Here is an 18215-nt window from a genome sequence, read left to right as displayed (position 1 = left end):
CTCATTCAGATTTACAATCAATTGCCAGCAGAAAACTATAAACTCAAATGGAAACAAATACTTCAATGAATGCTATTAAAAGCTCTTAACTACTACGCCACCAGGGTTTCCTTAAAATTATAGTTATTATAATTTTGAAAACAAGTTAAAAAAAAAATCCAAACACTAAGAGAAAAATTATCTATATTCTTACACACAGGTCCAAAATTTTTATATATGTCTGAGAAATATGTAAATTTATGGTCAAAACTGTCATTTCATTTTTTATGAGATTTAAGGAAAAAATAATCCTTGCATACTTAAAAGAGAAATATAAAAATATTTATTCTTTAAATTAACTGTCCATCAAACAAAGTGCACTAACTAACCTTCTCTTGAATAGCTGGCTGAAAGTGTTGAGACTTTCCAGATTCTTGTAAGGACTGCCAAATGTTGCAAAATTCATCATCTTCTTTAGTAGGTACCTGGCAAAATACAAAAAAATTCATAAGGATATAAAATATGAAAAAAGGTTCATATTAAAAATCAAATAATTTATTCACTAAATAATTTATTCTATAGAACTACAACACAGTACAGAATTGTACTGTACATAGAAATATTCTATTGGCATGAAAGTAATCTTCTTTACATGCAACTGGTATTTAATGGTTTTATTAAAAAACTATTCAAAGTACAACAAATACTACAAAAGATTATCCTTGACCAACAGATTTATCTCCTAATTTACTAATATATTACCATATTCAAAGTAACATCTAAAGACTTTATTTAAAAAAATCTTTGGTGCACACAGAAGTAACTTAATAGTTAACAAATCAGCTATTACTTGTAAGGAAGTGATTTTATGCAGATTCAAAACTCTAGAAAAGCTTGCACCACAATTTAACAGTGGTTACTATGAGATTTCAGAGGCTTTTTATTTGCCTACTTATTTATGTTCTCTAATTGTTCTACAATAAACATGTGTTATTTGGGGTGAAAAAATTTGGTTAAGTGAAAGATCTGGGGCCACAGAATCAAATAAAGTGTCTGATAAAAGAAAACTCAATTTTTGTCCCCAGAAAGATGAAATAAAGGAAACCACCCATCAGTTAAAGGGTAGAAACTTGACAATTGTTTTTTTCAAATTGTGGTAAAAATATTTATAACAAAACATTTACCCTTTCAACATTTTTTACCTGTACAGTTCAGTGTGAAAATTGCTTTTGATAAACATGATTTAGTTGTCTCTCTTTTGGCTTTCAAATTTATGTCATTCATAGCAGATAGCATGGGGGCATTTAAACTACTGTGTAGGTAAAAAACTTAAATGCTAATTTGAAAAGTAAATACACGAGAAAATACGCACAGTCTCAAGCTCATTATTTAAACAAAACGCATTCTTCTTTAATGTAACTGTAATTTTATAATAGAGTTAGAATGCTATCAATTATTATAATTTAAAAAATCTGAAATTGACTTGAACCAAATGTTTTGAATAAGGAAAACTAAGTCAAATTAGGTTTTTAGTTAGTAATTCAACAACTATGCTTACAAAGCACACCTGTGATTTGTAACGAGGGTAGAAGGCTATCAAAAACTGGGGGTCTTACTTGAGTAGGAACAAAAAGCGATTGAGGGGAATGGTTGAGGCCTCCCAAATGCCCAGATGAAACTGAGTAATTTGAGCTGTAGTGATTCACAGCTGGTTGTGGTTTCACTATGGCTGTCAACTTCTGATTTCCAGTTTCGGAGCGGCTCCCGTGAGAAAGGTTCACTAAGGCACTTGTTGGCAGTCGATAACCTCTACCAGGTAAGCATCTAAAAATAAAGTTGTATCAGAGTCAGAGGAAAATAATACTAGATGTGCTAAAAAAAAAAAATAGGGAGCAGAAAAATCAAGTTTTGAGGGGGGACAGACCATCATCAAGGAGCCCTGGTGGCACATGAGTTAAGTGCTTGGCTGCTAACTGAAAGGTTGGCGGTTTGAACCCACCCAGCAGCTCCAAAGGAGAAACACCCGGTCATCTGCTTCTGTAAAGATTACAGACTAGGAAACCATATGGAGCAGTTCTACTCTGTCACATGGGGTCGCTACGAGTCAAAAATCAACTTGACGGCACCCAACAAGTCTATCATCAGGATTAATAAACATTATTTTAAAATTCAGCAGAGGAACTTGAACTCATAGACAAATCTCAATTACATTTCTGAAGTTACTCACTAACAGACTATACCCAGTGCTTACCAGATGGGGAGAAAAAAACCTGTTCTAGAGGTGTAGGTGTACGTACGTGTACGTACGTGTACGTGTTTGCTGTAACGAAGGGAGGCAAGAACTGTAACAGCTTGTCATTAAGAAGCTTACAACTTAATAACTCAGCATAACTGGAAATTTATGAATTAAACACCAAACTTCTTTAAAAAATTGTGGTTTGCACAGTGTGGTCTAAGAAAGCCCAGGAACTACCTAAGGTATGAAGCCATTCTCAGTGCAGCTCAACCTATGCAACAAGGCAAATGTTAATTTTGTCTCTTGATCATTTATTGAGTCTAGTCTTTTATCCTTAAAGTTCTGGGTCTGGAGCTGGGAAGGCTTAAGAGACAAGGGCTTGTGTTCTCTTTTGGCCTCGATAAATGCATTAGGATATTAAAATACACCTTCTCTTGTCAAATGTTTTCAGTTCTATCACCTAATTTTTTCTGAGAATACGATTTGCTTATACTGTTAAGACCATGGAAAAGGAGAATTACTTTATGAGAAATCTTTCTAAGCTCAAGGTTGCCAGGTACATCTACTGAAGGTTGTGCGTTATAGGAATGACTATAGCACAAAAAAAAAAAAAAAAAATTTTTTTTTTTTTTTATAGCACAAGAAGGTAATTTTTTACACAGCCCTCTGTTACATATTCCATCAGTCAAGAAATTCACTCTGTTTACCTGGGATGGAAAAAAAGACACCGAGAATAAAGTTAATCATATTAAAAAAGTTTCTGAAAGTTGGTTGACTAACATTGTAAGTCAACATTTTCATGAAAAATAAAATCAAACACGGGATCCAGACTCTGCTACAGCATGTGAAGAGTATAGACAAGATAAAGTCTTTAGGTAACAGACATATCTAAATTGCAAAACCTTCAGCGTTCTCAAGGTGACCACTTGGTATAAGGCTTGTTGTTGGCTGGTCATTGCTGTTGAGTTGGCTCTGACACATGGAGACCCTATGTACAACAGAATGAAACTGCCTGGTCCTGCACTATCTTCACGATCATTGGTATACTTGAGTCCACTGCTGTGGTCACTGTGTATTTTGAGTGCCTCCCAACCTAGCAGCTCAACTTCCAGCACTAACTGTACTGGACAATACTCTGCTGTGATTTTGGAAAGAGACCGCCAGGCCTTTCTTTCTAGTCTGTCTTCGTCTGGAAGCTCCGCTGAAACCTGCCCACCCCGGGTAACCCACTGGTATTTGAAATATCAGTGGCATAGCTTCCAGCATCACAGCACCATGTAAGCCACCATAGTACCAAAAACTGACAGACAGGTGGTAGATAAGGACTGAAGACTGTAGTTTTAGGCAAGGAGGTTCAACAAGAGTAACTACTTTTTAATTTTAATTAGCCATTAATAAAAACAGAGAAGAAAAAAAAATTAAGCTAAATTCTGTTTAGATTTCCAGCTAATTTTTAGAAGGGGAAGGACAAGTGGAAAGGATTTTATTCTATCCTCACAACAACCTGCTGAAGTATGTATCTTCCTTACAGATGAAGAAATTAAGGGTCAGGATGCTTCCAACTAACTTATCCAAGGAAACACAAATTATAGGTAGGAGAGCCTCACTTTACTATACCGCGATGCCTCTCATTCTGTCGTGATACTTTCTCCTCTAACTTTAATCTTCCATTTTATTGGGTGCTTCCCAAAAACATACTCAAGTCTCACCCACGGCTTACAAGTCCCTACACGGTATGGGCACTGCTCTTCTCTCTTCCTTAGTCTCTGAGGCTTAGCCACGCTGGCATTCTTTTGGTTTCTTGAATGAGTGAAAATGCCCTTGGTTACATATGTTATCCCTTCTTCCTGAGACACTTTTCACTCTTCTCCCTCTTCTCCTAAACCAAAAAAATCAAACCTGCTGCTGTCGAGTCGATTCCGACTCATAGCGACCCTACAGGACAGAGTAGAACTGTCCCACTGGGTTTCCAAGGAGCAGTTGGTGGATTTGAACTGCTGACGTTTTGATTACTGGCCAAATGCTTAACCACTGCGCCACCAGGGCTGGTTCATTTTTCAAGTCCCATCTAAAATATCACCTCCTCAAACAAGCCTTTCGGGCACTATCAGGGCAGTCATACTGTTACGGCAACCTGCACTTCTCTTTGCCAGCACTGATTGTACTTTAACTAAATAATTAACATTGTAATCAGTTGCTTAATTATCTCCTCCATTAGACTGAAAGTTCCATGAGGGTAGAAATCATGTCTGTTTTATTCACAGTTATATCCCTAGCACCAAGTTTGATGTCCTGCAAATAATATGAAGTCAAATTGTAGATAAATAAAGAAATAAGTAAAATAAAAATATCATGTAAAATATAACCACATAGATACACTCACAAAGAGCAATTATCATCTGGAAATACAAACCTTATTGTTAAACCTCCAGGAAATTCTTCATCAAATAATACTTCAAATAGTACATCAGCCTCTCTATTAGCTATTAAAAGAGACAAAGGGAGTAGGGGAGGACAAGGAGGGAGATTAAAAACACATGACGACAAATCAGCAGCTCATTTTTTGAAGTGCTCAAAAGCATTTATTTTCAAAATTTGTACAAGATATTCTGGACATGAAAAATGGTATTATAATAATAAAATGAATACCACCTAGACTAAGAAACACAGAGCCAGTACTCTAGGAAACCAGTGTGCCCCATTTCCCAACTAACCTCTTTTTCTTCAATTTGAACTTATGATTCCCATACATTTTTGGAGAGCCCTGGTGGCACGGTGGTTAAGTGCTTGGATTCTAACCAAAAGGTGGGCAGTTAGAATCCACCAACTACTCCTTGGAAACCCTATGGGGCAGTTCCACTATGTCCTACACGGTCACTATGAGACTGAATCGACTCAACCACATCGGATTTATACATTTTTGGAGCCATGCTGGCGCAGTGGTTAAGAGCTATGGTTGTTAACCAAAAGATCGGCAGTTCGAATCCACCCGCTGCTCCTTGAAAACCCTATGGGGCAGTTCTGCTCTTTCCTATATATGGTTGCTATGAGTCGGAATTGACTCAGTGGCAATGGGTTTATACATTTCTTCATACTTTTACTACAACTGTACATATACCAAATATGTAGTATTATTTTGCAAGTTTTTAAACGTTATATACGTATCATAGAGAATACATTCTGCAACTTACTTTTACTTGGTATAACATTCTTTTGTGGGATTTACCTATTTGATATGTGTTCATTCAGTTTTTTGGGTGTACAATATTTCATTTATGGAAATACCATCATTTATCCATTCTCCTGCTAATGAACATTGAGCTTGTTTCTGACTTTTTGGTATTATAAACACTACCATGAACAGCCTGTAAATAAATGCATCCTTAGACAAGTGATTGTTTCCCTAGGGCTGAAGTGAAATTGCTGGGTCTTAGGGAATGCGCGGAAACCCTGGTGGCATAGTGGTTACATGCTACGTACGGCTGGTAACCAAAGGGTCGGCAGTTTGAATCCGTCAGGTGCTCCTTGGAAACTCTACGGGGGAGTTCTACTCTGTCCTATGAGTCGGAATCGACTCGACAGCACTGGACAGGGAATGCACTGTTTTGTTTTTGTTTTTTATAGCTTTACTGCGGTATAAGTGACACATTATAAACTGCATATATTTAAAATATACAATTTGATGAGTTGTAACATATGCATACAATCAAGAAGCCATCACAGTTAAGATAAGCACTCTCAAAAGTATCCTTGTATCCTTTTGTAATCTTTGTAATCCTTCCTCAACCACTAAAAATGTACTTTCTGTCACCATAGATTAGTTTGCAAAATTGTATATAAATGAAATCATATAAGTATATACATTTTTTTGGTATGACTTCTTTCATTCAGCATACTTATTTTGAGAGCCCCCCATGTTGTATGTATCAGTAAGTTGTTCTTTTTTTATTGCTGGGAAGTATTACGTTGTATGAATATCCAACAATGTGCTTATCCATTCACTTGCTGATGGTCATTTGAATTGTTTCCAGTTTTTTGGTTACTGCAAATAAAGCCGCTAACAAGATCCATGAACAAGTCTTTTTGAAGACATATGCCTTCATTTCTCTTGGGTAAATACCTGAAATGGAATGTCTGGGTCCCATGGCAAATGAATGCTTAACATTTTAAGAAACTGCCAAACTGTTTTCCAAAGTGATTTTATCCTTTTACATTCTCACTAGCAATGCATGAGAGTTCTAGTTGCTCCACATCCTTGCCAACACTTGGGATGCTCAGTCTTTTTAATTTAAGTCATTCTAGTTGGTGTGTGATAGCATCTTATTATAGTTTTAATTTGTATTTCCATGACTAAAAAATAATGTTGCAAATCTTTTTGTGTGCTTATTTGCCATCAGAAACCCTGGTGGCGCAGTGGTTAAGACCTACAGCTGCTAACCAAAAGGTCGGCAGTTTGAATCCACCAGGTGCTCCTTGGAAACTCTATGGGGCAGTTCTACTCTGACCTACAGGGCTGCTATGAGTCGGAATCGACGCGATGGCAACGAGTTTGGTTTGGATTTTTATTTGCCATCAATGTATCTTTGGTGGTAAAATATGTTTAACTTATTTTGCCCACTTTAAAAATTAGGTTTTTGTCTTATTACTGAGTCAGAAAAATTCTTTACATATTTCAAATACAAGTAATTTCATTAGATGTTTTGTGAATATTTCTTTAAGCTTTCTGTGGCTTTTCATTTGTGACACTGAGAAGTTTTTTGTTTTGATGAAGTCCAAATTGTCAGTATTTTCTTCTACAGTTTAGGTTTTTTTGTGTTCTATTTCAGGTATCTTTGCCAAATCCTGGGTTGCTGAGATTTTTATAATTTAAGCTCTTACATTTAGGTTTCTGATCATTTAATTTCTATTGAAGGTATAATGTAAGAATCCAGGTTCAGTTTTTGCGTGTGGTTATCTAATCGTCGCAGCACCTCTGCTGAAGAGCAGATCCTTTCCCCACTGAATTACCCGGGTACCCTGGTTGAAAAATCAATTGATCGTGTATGTGTGGATCTATTTCTGGACTCTTCTATTCCATTGATCTCTATGTCTATCTTTATGTCAATCCACACTCTTTTCATTACAATAGCTTTATAATAAATTTTGAAATCAGGTAGTGTAAGTCCTCCTACTTTGTCTCTCTTTATCAGAATTGCTCTGACTAGTCTAGATTCTTTGCTCTCCATATAAATTTTAGAATCCATCTGTGAATTTCTATAAAATAAGCTGGGATTTTGAATGGGATTGCTTTGAATCTATGAATCAAAGCAACTGACATCTTAATAACATTGAGTCTTCTGATCCACAAACAAGATATATATTGAGTCTTCTGATCCACAAACGAGGTATACTTCTCCATTAATTTTGGGTAACTTTAATTTCTCTCACCAATTTATTGTGTTTTTTCAGCATACTGGTCTTTCACATGTTTTGTTAAATTTATCCTTTAAATAATTAGTATTTTTAATGCTATTACAAAAGGTATTTTTAAAAATTTCAATTTCTAACTATTCATTGCTAGTATATAGAAAGATAATTGATTTTTGTATATTGATGGTGTATCCTGAAACCCTGGTAAACTTACCTTTAGCTCTAGTAGCTTTAACTTTACCAGATATTACTAACAGAGTTATAAAAATTCTTACTCTATAGCCTAACCAACCCTTGATACTTCTGAGGTTGGTGATTTTTATTAAAAACCTTCCATAATTTCTAAGTGGATATATGAAACCACTTGTTCCCATTTTGCCTTTCTTCCCATGTGACATATAAATACCATAGTTCAAATACCTAAAGACGGCATTACTTTTATTTTGGGAGTTCTTAAAGAGACAGAGAGCGATTTCTGTAGCCCAAAGGGAATCAATTTCTCTGATAAGTCTGTTTTATACACATAATCGAGTCATATTAATGAAAGTTCAAATCAATATACAAATTTAATTTTCAATTCTTTTCACCGTAAATAAGCTCATATATCCTGTTTGTTTACTTCCCAAAGAAACAAGGAGACTATAATAAAAATTAAGGTAAATCTCTCAGCAGGATTCAATGAAAGACTAAGGTGATAAAATTTTACTGTCAGTTTCATGAAACTTATGCATACCCATCAAAGTCTGTGTGTAATGTGGTATACAGAAATCTCCAAATTCTCAGCAGCCCTTTCTCAACTTCCCTTTCTTTTAACCACTTCCCAAATGATTACGCAAGATAGAAAAGGAGAATTTTCTCTGAAAAATATAACCTAAAAAAAAAAAAACTTAACTAAAATATGAAAGGATTTAATTTTTTCCTGATTTGTAGTTGTTTTCTGCACAGATAAAAGGAAACAAATTTGTGTTTTATTTTAGGATATAAATGCAGTTGAAGACATGTCAAGTACTGAGGTCTTACCCCCTTTAATTCCTATGATGGTGCCTCGAAGGCCGACGGGAACTGAAAAGTTCTCTCTCACGTTGACAACACGGTCAAAGAGACGAAATTCTGCATCCCGATCGGGAATGACTCCGTGTTGCTGTTCTAAAGGCTGAAGAGAAGAAAGCTACGAATCCTAATTTGAAAAAGAAGTTTTTCTACTAATACATTAAGACCAATTTTTGTCCCTTCTACATTTTCAGAGTAAAAGTGACCGCTCCGAATTCTCTGATACGAAACTTACTCTGTACAGCAAATGGGGCTTCACTGTCACTCGTACCTTCTTATTGTTCTTCCTTTGCTGAGAAAATGAAAGAAAATTTTAAAGTATTTAAAAATATTAACTGATAAAACATTAAATTATTCAAGTACTTTTACATGTCTGAATTAGAAAAGTCAAAAGAAATGATCTATTTTACGAACATTTGAAGTTTCTGCACAAGCAGCCAAGAGGAATAAAATAAACATCTACAAGGTGCCTGTTGCCTACATTCTTCTTATACAGAAAATTTTGTTAAAGTAAAATTTTTGTTGAAGTATCACGCATAAAGAAAAATGCAAAATTATAAGTGTATGGCTTAATGAATCTTTATGTTGTTGTTAGGTCCTGTTGAGTCAGTTCTTACTCATAGTGACCCCAGGTACAACAGAACGGAACATTGCCCAATCCTGCACCATCCTCAATCATTGCTGTGTTTGAGCCCGTTGTTGCAGACACTGTGTCAATCCATCTCATTGAGGGTTGTCTTCTTAACTGCTGGACCCTCTACTTTACCAAGCATGATGTCCCTCTCCAGGGACTGGTCTCTCCTCATAACATGTCCAAAGTATGTGAGATGACATCTCGCCATCCTTGCTTCCAAGGAGCATTCTTTCAAGACAGGTTTGTTCGTTCTTCTGGCAGTCCGTGGTATATTCAGTATTCTTCACCAACACCACAATTGAAATGCATCAATTCTTCTTCGGTCTTTTTTATCCATTGTCCAGCTTTTACATGCATATAAGGTGACTGAAAATACTACAGTATGACAAACTGACAGACGAGTAGCGGAATGAATCTTCATAGAGCGAATGTGTTTATGTAACCACATCCAGGTTCAAGAAATGGAACATTACTAAGCACAACACAAGAACAACCTCCCCCACATCCTTTCCCAGTTACTACCCATCCCCAAAATAACCTTACTTCTAACACGAAAGATTGTTGTTGTTGCTGTTAGGTGCCACTGAGTCGGTTCCGACTCATGGCAACCCTATAGGACAGAGTAGAACTGCCCCTTAGGGACTGAGCTGCCAACCTTTCTGGTTAGCAGCCATAGCTCACCGTAGCTCTCAGCCACTGTGCCACACAAAGGATTAGATTTACCTTTTTGAACTTTATATAAATGCTATTGCGTTCAAGTGCTTTTACTCCAAAAAGAATACAATGGTCAACACGGATCTATATTAAAAAAAAAAACCATTGATCTATGACAATAATGTGGGGTTGTAGCTACTTAAAAAAATTAAACTGGCATTCATTCAACAAGTCCTTGCCTTCAGAGTCTATTGTGAAATTGGCTCTGAAGTCTGAGTCTTCTGATTACCTGAAAAATGCTAGAAGTAAACTGAAACTCAAAAGAAGAATTTTCTCCTATCTTTGCTACAGGGTTGCTAAGAGTCGAAATTGACTTGACAGCAATGGGTTTTGGTTTGTTTTTTTTTTTGCTGCTTTATAGGAATATAGTAATTTATATCCATTGCAATTCATAAAATAGTATTCAAATTAATTTTTTTAAAGTAAATTTTTATGTAATAACAAAAATGGCAAACGTTTACTTTAATGGCAGGCAACTCTAAGTGACATATCCAAACCAAAACTAAACCCACAGCTGTCAAGTCAATTCTGACTCATAGCAACCCTACAGGACAGAGTAGAAGTGCCCCGTAGAGTTTCCAAGGAGCGCCTGGTGGATTCGAACTGGCTACCTTTTGGTTAGCAGCCGTAGCACTTAACCACAGCACCACCAGGGTTTCCAAGTGACATATAGCTTATGTAAATGTGTACGAGTTACAGAGTTCATAAACTACAGAGGTCAGATGTACTTATACACTGCAAAATGTTCAAGCCTTTAAACAGTCATTTTCTTCTATTATACAGACATTTCATGTATTCTGTCAACAAACATTTACTAAGTTCCATTTACATGCCATTCACTGATCTAAGTGCCGGGCATAAAGCAGTGAACTGTTTTTTTATTCTACTTGAGGATAATAAAGTAAGAAAAAAAAAAGTATGCCATGTTTGAAAGTAAAAAGTGTGGCAAAAATAAAGCAGGTGAGAGGAACAGCAGTGATGACAGACTGCAATTTTAAATAGGGTAAACACTGAAGCCATTACAGACAAGGTGTTCCCAGCCTACAACTGGTGCCCACTGACAACAGCAAGAAGAAATAACTGACAATATGAGAGGAGATTTAAAGTGTGTGTGTGTGTGTGTGTGTGTGTGTGTGTGTGTGTGTGTGTGTGTGTAAACCAAACAAAAACTGACACAAGAACTGTGCCCGGGATATTGTATACAAAAAAACAACTCATACACTAGTACACCCCTAGGCATTATTATACTATAAAACAAAACAAACAAACCCAGTGCCGTCGAGTCAATTCTGACTCATAGCGACCCTATAGGACAGAGTACAACTGCCCCATAGAGTTTCCAAGGAGCGCCTGGTGGATTCAAACTGCCAACCTTTTGGTTAGCAGCCGTAGCACTTAACCACTACGCCACCAGGGTTTCCGACACTATACACTATATTACACTATTTAAAAAAAAAAAAAAAAAACCTCACTAGAAAATTGAATCACCTGGGGAACTTTCACAACAGGCTCAACCAACAGTTACTGAATGATAAGTTCTAGGCTCTGGCTACTCAAAATATGGCCACCTGAGAACTTGTTAGAAATGCTGAATCTTAAGCCCCACCTTAGGCCTACTGAATCAGAACCTGTATTTTAACAAGTTCCACTGGTGATTCCTTTGCACATTAAAGCTTGAAAAGCACTGTCTTTTTTAAACAGCTCTACCAGTAATCCTGACAATTAGGTGAATTTGGTAACCACTGTCCAATAAGAAAGTTACTGATACTTTTAATGATGACCCTGCATTATAATGAAAGTGCTTAAATTATGCTCATTTTTTTAAAGTATTTTCTCCTTTTATTACCCTAATAACATTACTAAAGGAAAAAATCGGTTATAAATTATAAGTAAAGAAAAATCACTTATAGTTGCAGCTTCTTGATACATTAAGAAGTCAAAAAAAATTCCTGTCTTATCTATATGTACACAGAATTTTAAAAATGTTATCATCTAAATAACAGATTATAACTTTATACAGGATGCTTAACATCCATGATATGTTCTGTGAAATAGGGCGTTACGAGATTTAGACGTGCAAACAACATATTACATACTTAGCAAAGCTACACGGGATACTGCCAGGACAATTACTTCACATAAGAGACATTAGATACATGTGTTGCACGCAAGAAGCTGTTGTACCCACTACGTTCCGTTCTCTGTTCAGGATTTCTGAACTCTATTATAACCTTATGGGACCACAGATGTATATGCAGTTGGACGTGTTGCTCAGATGTTACGTGGCGTGTGACTGTATATATATCTTCTGTTTATAAAGGAAGGAAAAAAATGTGTGAAGCATTTTAGAAAGCTCTGCTTCCAAATGGGTTAAAATAAAATGTAGGGGCTTAAAGTTATATATACTTTTGTTAACTGAAAAATTCACTTCAATAGTATTGCTGGAAAAATAGATTTTACTTTACATTGAAAAACAAACAAAAAGAAACACAATCTTTCTACCCTTAGCTGATTATCAATGACCTTTCCAAAATCAAACTATAGCCTCTGACCCTTCTTTCAGAAAGAGAAAAAGCATTATCTAGTGGTAATTTTTCAGACTGTACTCACAACTCTTGAGGATGTGATGAGAGAATTCAAACAACAGGTAAGCATTATTTAAAAAAGAAAAAAAGTTGTCAACTCTGACTCATCGTGATCCCATGTGTGTCAGAGTGGAACTGTCCTCCATAGGGTTTTCAATGGCTGATTTTCAGAAGTAGATTGCCAGTACTTCCTTCCAACGCACCAAACTGCAACAGTTTGGTCAGCAGCCAAGCACGTTAACTGTCTGCACCACCCTAAGATTCCAAGCATTACTGTTGTTGTGTGCTGTCGAGCTGACTCCAACTTATAAAACCCATTGCCATTGATTCCGACTCATAGCGACACTACAGCGCAGAGTAGAACCGCCCCATAGGGTTTCCAAGGAGCAGCTGGTGGATTTGAACTGCTGACCTTTTGATTAGCAGCTGAGCTCTTAACCACTGCACCACCATAGATAAAATAGGTATATCTACTACAGAAGTTCATTGCTTTTAAAAACAAAAGCCTTATAAAATGGAAGAGATTAAGTGAGATTTAATAAATACTAATAGAATGAGTTCAAAAGTGCAAAAGTACAATTTAGAATTCTGTAAAAGTCAAAACAATTTTTTATGTTTATAAAAAGATGAACTGTACCTTTAAAAGACTTGGAATAGGAAGGATAAGAGATGACCCTCATTTTTCATTTGCCCACTTTCTATCACAAGATATTAATTCTTAAAATTAGAAACACAACGAGGACATAAAATTTAAATGCTATGCCTTCATATAGTTCAATGCATTTATATTCATCCAAAATCTTCAGAATGAGTTATTAATAGCTATTACAAATTGTTGGAACTTTTTTTTAAATTTTAAGATTATTTGACATTAATTGGAATCAGAGTCTGTTTTATTTGGTTAAAAGAGAAATGCTTATTTGTAGAATAATATTCACATTAATTTCAAATATCATCAATAATCTTAGTTACCGAAAGCTATTTTTTTTTTTTTTATTACCTTGCACTTTTCGACTTCCTCCTCGATTTTCTCCACAATAGCTGCATCCAGAATTTGTAAATCACAAGAAGAACGAGACAAAGTACTGACAGGATGTCCCTTGAGCCAAGTAATAATTTCTTGAACTTTCTCAGCACTACATTAAAAACAGTAACAAAAGCTTTTTACTTTCTGAGGAATTATACTAAAGGGCCAATATAAACTTTCTGAGGGCTATGAATTATAAGAGATGTCAAATTATATAATTAATGGTTAATCACTAAGCTTAACTGCTACTATTCATAAATCTAATATAAATATGAAAATGTTACCTCTAGTAATAAAAAGAAATCACAAGTTATTTTTTAAAAAGTTACTGATATAATAAATGAAATGAAAGATTCTATTAAGATTTTAAAGCAAAACCAAAACAAACAAAAAAAATAGTAACATAAGAAAATCTTGGTAAAAGAGCTACGTCTTTCACTGAAAGCAGAAGCTTGAACCATGAGGCAATAAACACCGTTAATTTTGCTTACCCATTCTCATTTTCTCCTGGCCAAATGTCATCTTCATAGAACACATCCTCTTGGCTATTTTTGGCTATATAACTAAATAGTTCTGGAGCTCTAGCCAAAAAAAAAAAAGAAACAAAAATGCTGCTTTAAAAAAAAAAAATACAAAGCTAACTTCACATAAAGTTCTTCTCAGATAATCTCTGCTCCTAAGTGGACATGCAACGTGTATTCAAGATTCTTATACAGAGAGTATTAATAAGGGAGAGAGACCGAAAGACTATTCACCGACCCTCAAAACACTCTCCATGGCTGAGGGAGAAACGGTTTTATAACTAGCTTCAATTACTGACTTCCTGTTTGATCATAATGATGAGTGTTAAATGGACAAAAATCGTATCTACAGGTTCACTTCCTAATTTTCACAACAAAGTTGGCATACTCCACAATATGGCGAACTGAAATACATTATAAATTTCTTCTGGTATCCCTTAAAACTCTGCTTCTTCCTGAATAGCGCAGGGTTTTTAGGAACCCATAGCTGGCTGAACACCTTTGCTTATCTTTGCTCTCTCCCCAACCCATTAAAATGATAATAAAGTATAAAAAAGGGCATAAACCTAGAAAGACCCATGAAAAGAGAAACAGAGAATGTGACAGCATAGATGATAAACAAAATGCGGTATATACATGCAACGGAATACTACTCAGCCATAAAGAAAAACGAAGTCTTGATGCATGCCATTAAGTGGATAAACCTTGAATAACATCATGCTGAGCAAAGTAAGTCGCAAAAAGGCAAATACTATATGATCTCACTTCTATGAAATAAGCAAATATATAGAAACAAACGATTATTAGTGGCTACCAGGGGTAGTAGAGAGGAGCAAGTAGGGAATTTCTGCCTAGGGGGTACTGAGTTTATGTTAAATGTGGAAGAATGACTTGGAAAAGGATATCAAGAATTGATGCACATCCCACTTTGGTGAGTGGCATCTGGTGCCTTAAAAGCTAGCAAGCAGCCATCTAAGACACATCAATTGATCCCAACCCACTTGGAGCAAAGGAGAATGAAGAACACCAAAGACACAAGGTAAATATTAGCTCAAGAGACAAAAGGGCCACACAAATCAGAGACTCCATCTGCCTGAGACCAGAACAACAAGATAGTGCCCGGTTACCACCAATGACTGCCCTGAGAAGGAACACAACAGACAGTCCCTGGTGGAGAAGGAGAGAAGTGTGAAGCAGACGTCAAATTCATGTGAAAAGACCAGACTTAATGGTCTGACTGAGACTGGAGGAACCCTTGAAGCCATGGCTTCTGGATGCTCTGTTAACTCAGAACTAAAACCATTCCTGAAGCCCACTCCTCAGACAAAGATTACACTGGACTATAAAACAAAGCAATACTTGTGAAGAAGGTGCTTTATAGTTCAAGCAGATACAAGAGACCAAATGGCTGGCTCCTGTGCGGAGGCAGGATGAAAAGGCAGGAAGGGACAGGAGTTGGCTGGATGGACACAGGAAACCCGGAATGGAAAGGGTAGTATGCTGTCACATTGCAAGGATTGCAATTACTGTCACATAGAAATATGTGTATAAATTTTTATATGAGAAATTAACTTGAGCTGTGAACTTTCACCTAAAGCACAATAAGAAAAAAAAAAAGAATTGATGCACAACTTGAAGAATGTAATCAATGTCACTGAAATGTACATGTAGAAAGTGATGAGAGGGCATGTATTTTGTTATGTGTATTTTCACCACAATAAATTAAAAAACAACAAAATGCTTTAAAAAAGGAATAGTCATAGCAGAAGAATTATAAGAAAATTGAAGAAATCTTGCACAGATCATGGGTAGTCCCCAACTTATGATGTATTCGAGTTATGATGAATTGCACTTAGGACCATAGTTTTTTTTTTTGTACATCTTATCGGTAGTGATGTGTACCACATACAATGCTGCATTGCGTAATTTGCTTACGTTATCATTCTCAGACCAGTCCCCAAAGACAAATAACAATTAGATTTACAAAGATACTGATAATAAAAAGCAATAATAATGAAAACAAAACAAAAAAGAGGTATTTGACTTACATCAGAACCGACTAACGACAGAGTAATCAGAACAGAACCCCATTGTAAGTTGGGGATGACGTGTAGAACAGAATTATGTAACAATTTAGAAAATGGATGAGAAAAAATAAGAATATTGGAGGGATCAAACCAACTTTCTAACCAGTAAGAATCTCAGAAAGACAGAACAGAGAAAATGGTGACGAAAAAATTACCAAAGAGATTCTCAGAATGGAAGGGCATTAATTTCAAGACTGAAAGAGCTGAACAGTAAAAGGAAGGAAAAAAGATCCATACCAAGGCACACATTATCACATTTCTAAAGAGCAATGGTAAAAGGAAGACTCTAAAAAGATTTCAGAAAATGAAAACAGATCACATTCAGAGTCAGAATCAGAATGGGACAGGACTTCTCAACAGCAATAATGGAAGTAAGACAAGAACGGAACAATGCTTTCAAAATTCGGAGGGGAACTAATTCATAACATATAGGGTTCTATATCCAGTCATGGAAACGCTGGTGGCGTAGCGATTAAGTGCTACGCTGCTAGCCAAAAGGTCAGCAGTTTGAATCCGCTAGGCGCTCTTTGGAAACTCTATCGGGCAGTTCTACTCTGTCCAATACAGTCACTATGAGTTGGAATCGACTTGACGGCAGTGGGTTTTAGGATATCCAGTCAAGCTATCAACCAACTACAGCCGGAGGATAAAGACATTTCCAGGCATGCAGACTTTTTCAGGAAGCTACTGGAGTAAATATGGAGACACAACCCAGAAAGAGTAAGGCACAGGAGCCAGGAAGTACAGGAATCTTACATAGGAGAATGGTGGTGAGAATTCACAGGAGGATAGCAAAGGGAAACACCACAAGTGCGAGCTATGCAACAGGCCGAGACAGCAATCGGTTCGATTTGAAGCAGGAGACTAGGTTTAAAGAAGTCTCCAGGAAGAAAAATGCAACTGAGAGACCATCTGTTCTGTTTGACAGTACAGAGTTTTCAAGTGATGGCACAGAGTTTAGAGCTGAATTAGTTTCGGAAACATATATAATTAAACAATTAAAAAAAAAATAAGGCAGGAAAAACAAAAATGCATACAAGGAAGTAAACATAATCACAATATACTATGAGGTTCAGCTGTGAACAACCGTCTTATTAACATAATTAAGCAAACCTTAAATATGGATTTAAACAAAAATTGTGATAAAACTATAGTGAGAGAAGGAGGGGAGAGGGGAAATATGTATGTATGTATGTGCAGTGGGGATAGTGGACGGGGAGTATAGTAGAAGAGAGCTAATAAAATTTCTTCTTCAGTGGTAGAAAATCAAGGGTATGTTGAGCTGAAAGTGCAGAAAAAGTAAAATAAATACAATCTTTTAGAGAAATATGAAAGTGAACAGAACAAAGTTGCATACTTCAGACTGTACTATGGGATCCACATGCATGAAAAGGTTAGAAACCAAGGGCATAACAGAAAAAACATTCAACTGTGAATCAGAAATAAAAATATTTCCTGAAAATCTTTGCCACCAAGTAACTCAATTTACTTTGGTCCTTAGTTTTCTCATTTTGTAATGAGGAATTGAGATTTGTTGACTTCTCAGACCATTTCAGCAATAAAAATCAATAATTCTAAAAAAAGTAACTTTCTGTTCAGCTGGGACTGAAAACTCAGAAAAATCCACTATGCCAAGAGCTGCTTTGTTTATCCACATCAGTCCTCTTATTTCTGACACAGAAATGCAGAACACTGAATAATTTCTAACAGCAAGTTAAGGAAATTTTTAATTAAAAGGTGGCCAATTCTCATCATTCTTTTTCTTTTTAAATAATAACAGGAGTACAGTTATTTTCTACTCTATTTTAACTAATGGCTGTGACTTTGGCTCCGTAACACAAAATTAAGTTTATGAATGACATGCCATCTTTTACTAGAGAAAACATTTTCTTCCTGAAAGTGGTATCAGCAAGGCAAAATAAAGTTATTACACCCCTAAGTTTATGCATACGTAACAGGATCTTTTTGGAGCC

General features: G+C 36.0%; 1 protein-coding gene across 4 annotated transcripts in view; it reads right to left on the bottom strand.

The window, feature by feature from the left end:
* The window catches only part of XRN1 (5'-3' exoribonuclease 1), a 108930-nt gene that overhangs the window by 40147 nt on the left and 50568 nt on the right, over positions 1-18215 (bottom strand). For 3 of the 4 annotated variants that reach the window (XM_049867770.1, XM_049867765.1, XM_049867766.1), the window contains exons 26-32: positions 14126-14215; positions 13608-13743; positions 8910-8966; positions 8645-8777; positions 4629-4698; positions 1596-1803; positions 369-464 (exon numbers count right to left, since the gene is read on the bottom strand). In XM_049867770.1, coding sequence (XP_049723727.1) covers positions 369-464; positions 1596-1803; positions 4629-4698; positions 8645-8777; positions 8910-8966; positions 13608-13743; positions 14126-14215 — 790 coding nt within the window. Of the gene's footprint in view, positions 1-368; positions 465-1595; positions 1804-4628; positions 4699-8644; positions 8778-8909; positions 8967-13607; positions 13744-14125; positions 14216-18215 lie in introns of those variants that run through there. The other variant, XM_049867768.1, reaches the window with a different exon arrangement.

Source organism: Elephas maximus, chromosome 23 (assembly GCF_024166365.1).
Source record: "Elephas maximus indicus isolate mEleMax1 chromosome 23, mEleMax1 primary haplotype, whole genome shotgun sequence".
Taxonomy (NCBI): domain Eukaryota; kingdom Metazoa; phylum Chordata; class Mammalia; order Proboscidea; family Elephantidae; genus Elephas; species Elephas maximus.
The sequence above is the reverse complement of the archived record's forward strand: the minus strand, read 5'-3'. Positions and strand labels throughout refer to the sequence as shown.